Source organism: Hylobates moloch, unplaced genomic scaffold (assembly GCF_009828535.3).
Source record: "Hylobates moloch isolate HMO894 unplaced genomic scaffold, HMol_V3 SCAFFOLD_9, whole genome shotgun sequence".
Taxonomy (NCBI): domain Eukaryota; kingdom Metazoa; phylum Chordata; class Mammalia; order Primates; family Hylobatidae; genus Hylobates; species Hylobates moloch.
This window is the reverse complement of record NW_026652284.1, coordinates 20,403,027-20,412,221: the sequence shown is the minus strand read 5'-3', so window position 1 is coordinate 20,412,221 and position 9,195 is coordinate 20,403,027. Positions and strand designations below refer to the sequence as shown.

Here is a 9,195-nt window from a genome sequence, read left to right as displayed (position 1 = left end):
TCCTAGAGTTGCCTGACTTGTCTCTATTTTTCCAGCCCTGAACTTGCCACAAGGCAGGTACCTAATACATGTTTAATGAATGATCCTGATATGATCATGACATGGTTAGGCTTTATGTCCCTACCCAAATCTCATCTTGAATTGTAATCCTCATAATGGCCATGTGTCAAGGGAGAAGGTAATTGAATTATAGGGCGGTTCCCCCAGGCTGTTCTCATGATAGTGAGTGAGTTCTCCCCAGATCTGATGGTTTTCTAAGGGGCTCTTCCCCCTTTGCTAGGCAATTTTCCTTCCTGCCACCTTGTAAAGAAGGTCCCTTGCTTCCCCTTCATCTTCCACCATGATTGTAAGTTTCCTGAGGCCTCCCCAGCCATGCTGAACTGTGAGTCAATTAAACTTCTTTCCTTTATAAACTACCCAGTCTCGGGCAGTTCTTTATAGCAGTATGAACACAGACTGAGAGAGCTATCTTTAAATAATGAGCCACTTCAGGGCAGGAACCATGTCTGCTTACCCCTCTGAGCCCTCCTCTAAAACAAGGAGTAAGTGCTTGTTGAATGGATGAATAACCAAAGCCCCCAGCCCTTCAATGGAAGCAGAACACACATTGTCCTTCCCACTCTACCATGAGCCTCCTGAGTGGCCGGCAGGGTCTGTTTATCTGCAGATTTTTACCACGTTTATATGCCTGCATTGAAAAGCTACTGACTTATGTGTGACTATATACTAAGGCGACCAACTTGTCCCATTTTTCCTGGGACTTTCCTAGTTTTAGCATTAAGTGTCCAGTGTCTTAACTCCTGAAGTTCCAGGCAAACCAGGATGGTCAGGTCACCACACAGCAACTCCCTTCTCTCCCAGCATCATTTTTCCCTCATCTTCATATGAAAAGGTTGGACCTGGTCCTGTTTCTGCATATGAGATCTAAGATTTTAGGAACAGGCCAGAGGGGAAGAGGTGAGTCAACAAAGAAAGAAAGATTCAACTTGGAATTTTCTGAGAGATCTTTATTCTTTATTCAGGATGTGGGATCGATCAGCACTGCCAGCTGGGCCTTGGTTCTAGTGGCTTGCTATGGTCTGGAAAAGTTGGGGGGACACACAAAATAGTCAATTTAGGAGCACAGGTTCTGGAGTCAGATGAAACTGGGTTCAACTTCCAGCCCTGCTGTGTGACCCTGGGGAGGGATTGACCTCTCTGAGCCTCAGTTTCCTCCTCTAGGTAGTAGGGATAGAACTTACCTCATGGGGGGTTCTCGATTAAATTGTTAACTAAGGTTCTTTCTACAATGCCCAGCACAATTTAGATGGGATGTGTACATACATATATATATGTATATGTATATGTATGTGTGTGTATGTGTGTTTGTATATATGTGTGTATATATATCTATGTATATATATACACTATATATATATCTATGTATATATATACACTGTATATATATATATATATATATATATATATATGTATGTTGCCGAGGCTGGAGTGCAGTGGCACAATCTCAACTCACTGCAACCTCCACCTCTTGGGTTCATGCCATTCTCCTTCCTCAGCCTCCCAAGTAGCTGGGACTACAGGCGTACGCCACCATGCCTGGCTAATTTTTGTATTTTTAGTACAGACAGGATTTCACCGTATTAGCCAGGATGGTCTCAATCTCCTGACCTCGTGATCTGCCCACCTTGGCCTCCCAAAGTGGTGGGATTACAGCTGTGAGCCACTACGCCCAGCCTTTTTTTTTTTTTTTTAACGACAGAGTCTTGCTCTGTCACCCAGGCTGGAGGGCAGTGGTACAATCTCGGCTCACTGCAACCTCTGCCTCCCGAGTTCAAGCAATTCTCCTACCTCAGCCTCCCAAGTAGCTGAGATTACAGCGATGCACCACCACACCTGGCCAATTTTTTTTTACATTTTTGTAGAGACAGGGTTTCACCATATTGGCCAGGATGGTCTCGAACTCCTGACCTTGTGATCCTCCTGCCTCAGCCTACCAAAGTGCTGGGATTACAGGCGTGAGCCACCGTGCCTGGCCTTATATATATATATTTTTAACATGGGTCTGGGAACCAAGGCATTAAATGGTCTATAAATCATCACTGTTTTTTTGTTTGGTTTGGTTTTGTTTGTTTGTTTTTGAGATGGAGTCTTGCTCTGTCACCCAGGCTGGAGCGCAGTGGCATAATCTCGGCTCACTGCAACCTCCGACTCCCAGGTTCAAGCAGTTCTCCTGCCTCAGCCTCCTGAGTAGCTGGGACCATGGGCATGCACCAACACGCCCGGCTAATTTTTTGTATTCTTAATAGAGACGGGGTTTCACCATGTTGGCCAGGCTGGTCTTGAACTCCTGACCTCAGGTGAGCCATGCGCCTCGGCCTCCCAGAGTGCTGGGATTACAGGCATGAACCACTGCGCTCGGTCACAAATGTTTTTCTATTGGAAGGCTTCATGACTTTGCATGTCATCCTTGCGCAGGGGCCGTGCTAATCTCTGTATCATTCCAATTTTAGTATATGTGCTGCCAAAGCAAGCACTACTGTTTTATTTATTTTTATTTTTTTAAGAGAGAGGGTCTTGCTGTGTTGCCCAGGCTGGAGTACAGTGGCTATTCACAGGTGTGATCCTACTACTTTTCAGCATGTGAGTTTTGACCTGCTGTTTCTGACCTGGGACAGATTACCCCTCCTTAGGCCACCTCATGGTCCCCACTCCCAGGAGATCACCACATTGATGCCAGACTTGGTGCAGAACCAGATGGGTATAACGCACTACAACCCAGAACTCCAGGGCTCAACCAATCCTCCTGCCTCAGCCTCCCGAGTAGCTGGGACTACAGGTAGGCATCACTGCACCCAGCTAGCTATTACTCTTTTTTTTTTTTTGAGATACAGTCTCGTTCTGTCACCCAGGCTGCAGTGCAGTGGTATGATCTCGACTGACTACAACCTCCACCTCCCAGGTTCAAGCAATTCTCTGCCTCAGCCTCCCGAGCAGCTGGGATTACAGGCACCCACCACCATGCCCGGCTAATTTTTGTATTTTTAGTAGAGACGGGGTTTCGCCGTCTTGGCCAGGCTGGTCTTGAACTCCTGACCTCATGATCCACCTGCCTCTGCTTCCCAAAGTGCTGGGATTACAGGCATGACTACACCGTGCCCAGCTATTACTCTCTTTTTTTTTCCGTTTAGCTATTACTGTTATCACGAGCATTATTAGTCCTCTCTGATCACCCATCCCCGGATGGAGTCTGGGGCCTGGACTCCCCTCTCTCGGCTCTCAGCAGACTGCATCATTATCGTTCATGTAATCACCTGTCCCCCACCAGGCAGCCTCTTGTCTGGCATGTCTCTCTATCCTCCCTGACAAGAGAGGACCAGACCAGAGGAGATACTTTATAAATACTTGTTGAAATAAGGAAGTTCAGCTGTAGTTCCAAGCGCCACCGAGAAGCCATCAAGTTCCTGGGGTCACACTGCATCAGAAAACATCCCCAAGCCTTTCTGGAATGTCCCCAAGGGCCCTTCCCCACTGAGCTTCTAGGATCCTTTCAGGCCCTCCCCAGGATCCGATGTTTCTCACCTGTCACCTCTCAGAGGAGCCACCGCCCTGAAGCCCTCCTGGCCGCCCTGCCCTCCTCACCTCCTCAATCCAGTCGATGAAGGCCGAGACTCGAGTGAACACCGTGGGCTTCCTGATGGTGTTGCAGCCAAAGGCAGAAACAAAGCTGGTCACACCGTGGACCTGCCAGCCACCATCCTCTGTGGGGCAGTTGAGGGGTCCTCCAGAGTCACCCTGGAACCGTCAGAGAGGAGTGGGTGGCTGAGCCACGTCTGAGGTTTACGGAACTGGTTCTGAACTCTAGGGATTTCGAGAAGCTCTGACATTACTTGACTCCTCTGAGCCTTAGCTCACTCATTTTTAAAAATTATTTATTATTTTTATTTTTTTAGATGGAGTCTCGCTCTGTTGTCCAGGCTGGAGTGCAGTGGTGCAAGCTTGGCTCATTGCAACCTCTGTCTCCTGGCTACCAGGTTGAAGTGTTTCTCCTGCTTCAGCCTCCCAAGTAGCTGGGATTACAGGCACCTGCCACCACACCCGGCTAATTTTTGTATGTTTAATAGAGATGGGATTTCACCATGTTGGCCAGGCTAGTCTCGAAGTCCTGACCTCAGGTGATCCACCTGCCTCGGCCTCCCAAAAGGATTATGGGTGTGAGCCACCACGCCCAGCCAGCTGACTCATTTGTGATAGGGAATAGTAGTATCTGTCCAAGAGCCTAGGGAATTACATGAGATGATGCACGATCTTAGCACGATATCCAGTAGAGAAGAAGCACTCAATAAACATAGTTCTTATTAGTAGCACCATAGTTAACTATTAATTCATACTCAATTATCATACAATGAGGGTATTGATAGTATTCTTTTTTTTTTTTTCTGAGTCAGTGTCTCACTCTGTCGCCCAGGTTGGAGTGCAGTGCCGCGATCTCAGCTCACTGCAAGCTCTGCCTCCCAGGTTCACGCCATTCTCCTGCCTCAGCCTCCTGAGTAGCTGGGACTACAGGCGCCCGCCACCACGCCTGGCTAATTTTTTGTATTTTTAGTAGAGACGAGGTTTCACCGTGTTAGCCAGGATGGTCTCCATCTCCTGACCTCGTGATCCGCCCACCTGGGCCTCCCAAAGTGCTGGGATTACAGGAGTGAGCCACCACGCCCGGCCATTTTTTTTTTTTTTTCTTTAACAGACAAGGTCTTGGCCAGGAAGGTGGCTCACATCTGTAAACACAACACTTTGGAAGGCCAAGGCAGGAGGATCGCTTGAGCCCAAGAGTTAGAGACCAGCCTGGGCAACATGGTGAAACTTCATCTCTACAAAAAATTTTAAAATTAGCTAGGCATTGTGGCACGCACTTGTACTCCTGGCTGCTTGGGAGGCTGACACGGGAGGATTGCTTGAGCCCAGGAAGGCAAGGCTACAGTGGGCTGTGATGGCGTTACTGCACTCCAGCCTGGGCAACAGAGCAAGATCCTGTCTCAAAAACAAAAAAGACGATGTCTTGCTCTGTCGCCCAGGCTGGAGTGCAGTGGCAAAAATCATAGCCACTGTAAGCTTGAACTCCCAGGCCCAAACAATCCTCCCACCTCAGCCTCTCAAGTAGTTGGGACTACGGGCGAGTGCCACCATGCCTGGCTAATTAAAAAAAGGTTTTTTGTAGATGGGCATCTCACTGTGTTACCTAGGCTGGTCTCAAACTCCTAGCCTCAAGCAATCCTCCCGCCTCAGCCTCCCAAAGCACTTGGATTATACGCACGAGGGACTGTGCCAGAACAATGATGGTATTCTTAATGTTTAATTATAACTTCACAACCACAGAGTTGACCTGGCGTTAGAGGTCGTGGTACCAGTATCTCCTGCTGTGCTGATGTGGAAGCCTGAGGACCAGGGAGTGACAGTGACTTGTCCCAAGTCATGTCAGTGTGTGAGCTGAGACTGCAACCCGGGAGTCCTGACTCCCAGGCCTGGGCTCTGTGTCTGGACTGCAATGATTTCCTCCAAGTCCTGCCTGGCCTGGAGGCTGAATGGGGCAAGTGGGCAAGATCCTTCCTCCACCTTCCAGGCAGTTGGCCCCATTCCAAGGTCCTGCACACCCAGCACCACCTGGGGCAGGTAAGAGCTGACTCACGTTGCAGCCGGAGCGGATGTCCCCTCCGGCACACACCATGGTGTTCTTCACGGATGAACCCCACCAGTTCGACTTGGAGCAGTGCTCATAGTCCACCACAGGCAGCAGGGCCTCCTGCAGCTTATCTGGGAGTGGCCCGTTGGCTGCAGGGATAAAAAGCACAGAGTCAGGGGTCTGGGGGCACAGGGCTAGGAGCCCCAGAGGAAGGGGGCATTCAGGGCGCACAGTTCTTCTGCCCTGATGAGGACTCTCCTCCCACCTGCTAAATGGTCCTGCATGCTTTGTGCACCATTACATCCCCAGCACCTGGCACACAGGAGGTACCAAAACAAGTGCAATTGAACACATTTGTGTTTTGGAGGTTGGTGGGAGAAGGCTGCAGCTGGAGAGAAATGGGAGAAAAGTACAAGGTCCGGTCTTGGTGTTACCTTCAACCTGCAGCCCCCAGGCCCTGTCTTTCTGCCACTGTCCCTGTGGCCAGCTAGAGAAGTCAGCACGTACTATAGAGACGGCCCCAGCCGGTGATGTAGCAGGGTGTCTCGTTGGGAAGGATGTCACCAGCGGGAGGGAGTGAGGCGAGCTGGACGGCGTCTCCCAGCTGGGCGCTGCGTGAGAGCTTGATGAGGGCGATGTCATTGCTGGGGAGGAGGGAACAGTCACGGAGCCTGGTCCTCCAGCCGGCCCAAGTCCTACCTTCCAGCCGTTGCTCCAGGCTATTCCGCCTCTGAGATGCCCCAGCTCCTTTACCCTCCAAATCCACTCTTTCATCATCATCATCATTATTGAGTCTCAGTCTGTTGCCCAGGCTGGAGAGCAGTGTCACAATCATAGCTCACTGCAGCCTCCTGGGCCAAGGGATCCTCATGCTTTCACCTCCTGAAGTGCTGGAATTACAGGCATGAGCCACTACACCTGGCCCAAATCGTTCTTAAAGCTGAGAAAATTTATTTATTTATTTTTGAGTCAGAGTCTCGCTCTGTTGCCCAGGCTGGAGTGCAGTGGCATGATCTTGGCTCACTGCAACCTCCGCCTCCTGGGTTCAAGTGATTCTCCTGCCTCAGCCTCCCTAGTAGCTGGGATTACAGGTGCTTGCCACCATGCCTGACTAATGTTTATTATTTTTAGTAGTGACAGGGTTTCGCCATGTTGGCCAGGCTGTTCTAGAGCTCCTGACCTCAGGAGATCTGCCCGCCTCGGCCTCCCATAGTGCTGGGATTACAGGCATGAGCCACCGTGCCTAGCCAAGGCTGAGCAATTTTAAGAAGCCCTTCTAGTCCCTTGGCTCACTCTGACCCTTGGCCTTCAGAATTGTCCTCTCCTTTGACCCTTTAACCCTCACAGTTCAGCTGTATCAGAATCACCTGAAGGGCTTGTTAAAACAGACTGCTGCAGATCACGAGGTTAAGAGATTGAGACCATCCTGGCTAACACGGTGAAACCCCGTCTCTACTAAAAATACAAAAAAATTTAGCTGGGCTTGGTGGTGGGCACCTGCAGTCCCAGCTACCCGGGAGGCCGAGGCAGGAGAATGGTGGGAACCCGGGAGGCAGAGCTTGTAGTGAGCCGAGATTGCGCCACTGCACTCCAGCCTGGGTGACAGAGCGAGACTCAGTCTCAAAAACAAAACAAAACAAAACAAAACAAAAACAGACTGCTGCATCCCACCCCAGTTTCTGATGCAGTGGATCTTGGCTAAAGCCCAATAATTCAGTTTTTTTTTTTTTTGAGACAGCGTATCGCTCTGTTGCCCAGGCTGGAGTGCAGTGGCACGGTCTCGGCTCACTGCAACCTCCGCCTCCTGGGTTCAAGCAATTCTCCTGCCTCAGCCTCCGGAATAGCTGGGATTATAGGTGCGCATCACCAAGCCTGGCTAATTTTTTAATTTTTAGTAGAGACGGGGTTTCACCATGTTGGCCAGGCTGGTCATGAACTCCCGAGCTCAAGTGATCCACCCCCCTCGGCCCCTGGCAGTGCTGGGATTACCGTGCCTGGCCAATAATTCACATTGCTGCAGGTTCCCAGATGATGCTGATACTGCCGGCCCAGGTACCACATTTTGAGAACCACTGCCCTCTGTCTTCACCTGCCTGCGTGTCACTCCAGTCCTTTTGTCTCGGTCTCCGTTTTCTCTCTACTCACCCCAGAAGCCCTGTGAAGATGGGGTGGGGTTTCCATCATATTGTGCTTCACTCCTATACTGCATTTGCAGGAGTTCTGCACCCGACCCTCTCGCCAGAAAAAACTGAGCCACTCAGACTTAAGAATTTTTCATATGGCCGGGCGTGGTGGCTCACACCTGTAATCCTAGCACTTTGGGAGGCCGAGGCGGGCAGATCACAAGGTCAAGAGATAAAGACCATCCTGGCTAACATGGTGAAATCCTGTCTCTACTAAAAATACAAAAAATTAGCCAGGCGTGGTGGCAGGGGCCTGTAGTCCCAGCTACTCGGGAGGCTGAGGCAGGAGACTGGTGTGAACCCAGGAGGCGGAGCTTGCAGTGAGCTGAGATCGTGCCACTGCACTCCAGCCTGGGCGACAGAGCGAGACTCCGTCTCAAAAAAAAAAAAAAAGAAGATTTTTTCATACACTTGAAGGGCATAGGATTGTCTCCTTGGCCTTCACAACCACCCAGGAAGCCCAACTTCATGGTCACCTTTTGACAAATGGCAAAACTGAGGCCCAGAGAAGGCCAGTGACTTGCTCAGGCCATACAGAGGGTTAATGCCAGAGCCCGACTCTCAGCCCAGTGCTCCTCCTTTTGCGCATGGTGCTGGGAGCCCAGGATGCACTGGGTGAGCCATCTATTGAATGGAGAGACCCTCGGATTTGGGGAAGGGTGCCAGACCTCTGAAGCCACTAGCCAAATGGCCTTGGGGGAGTTCCCGCCCCTCCCTGAGCTCTGCCATCCCCTCTGTAGGGAGACAGGTTTGGTGGTGATGGTCGTTAAAGGCTCTGCTGGCTTGAACCCTCAGTGTGCGGGACCTGGGCACAGGCTGCTGGACACAGCTCTCCCGTCTCTACTTCCCTACTCAGAGTTGGAGCCTACTCAGACTTGGCTGTGGGTCATGGAGGGATGAGTAGAGGAGCCTCTGAGTTCCAGACCGGAGCATTCACTCACCCGCAGGCCGCACACGAGCGGTTCCAGAGTGGATGCACAAACAGGTCCTCTTTGTTGATGGGGATCACCTGCTCCGGGCCCTCCTTCACAGCAAGGTCGTAGTCGCCCAACACCACCTGGTAGGTCAGGTTGCTAATGCGGGCGGAGGTGAGGTCAGTCCCGGCCTGACTGGCTCCCTCCCTCCTTCCCCATCATCACCCACTCTCCCCTGCTGCCTGCGGCCACTGGCAGGGACAGGGTAGAGAACTCACGAGATGCAGTGGCCCGCAGTCACAACCCAGTCGGGGTCGATGAGGCTGCCGCCACAGGTGTGGTAGAAGCTTCCACTTTTCTCATACTGCAGGGAAACCTGGTGGCCCAGGAGGAAACGGCCTCAGTGGGCTGGGCCCCACCA

At 51.1% G+C, this 9,195-nt stretch overlaps 1 protein-coding gene and 1 pseudogene across 1 annotated transcript in view; both read right to left on the bottom strand.

The window, feature by feature from the left end:
* Positions 1–986: 986 nt before the first annotated feature.
* LOC116813793 (chymotrypsin-like elastase family member 3B) overlaps positions 987–9,195 on the bottom strand; it is a 13,152-nt gene continuing 4,943 nt past the window's right edge. The window contains exons 4-9 of the mRNA XM_058443671.1: positions 9,053–9,150; positions 8,802–8,933; positions 6,185–6,321; positions 5,684–5,826; positions 3,640–3,792; positions 987–1,079 (exon numbers count right to left, since the gene is read on the bottom strand). Coding sequence (XP_058299654.1) covers positions 1,062–1,079; positions 3,640–3,792; positions 5,684–5,826; positions 6,185–6,321; positions 8,802–8,933; positions 9,053–9,150 — 681 coding nt within the window. The 3' untranslated portion in view covers positions 987–1,061. The remainder of the gene's footprint in view (positions 1,080–3,639; positions 3,793–5,683; positions 5,827–6,184; positions 6,322–8,801; positions 8,934–9,052; positions 9,151–9,195) is intronic.
* On the bottom strand, positions 2,422–2,534 carry LOC116813940 (U6 spliceosomal RNA; annotated as a pseudogene).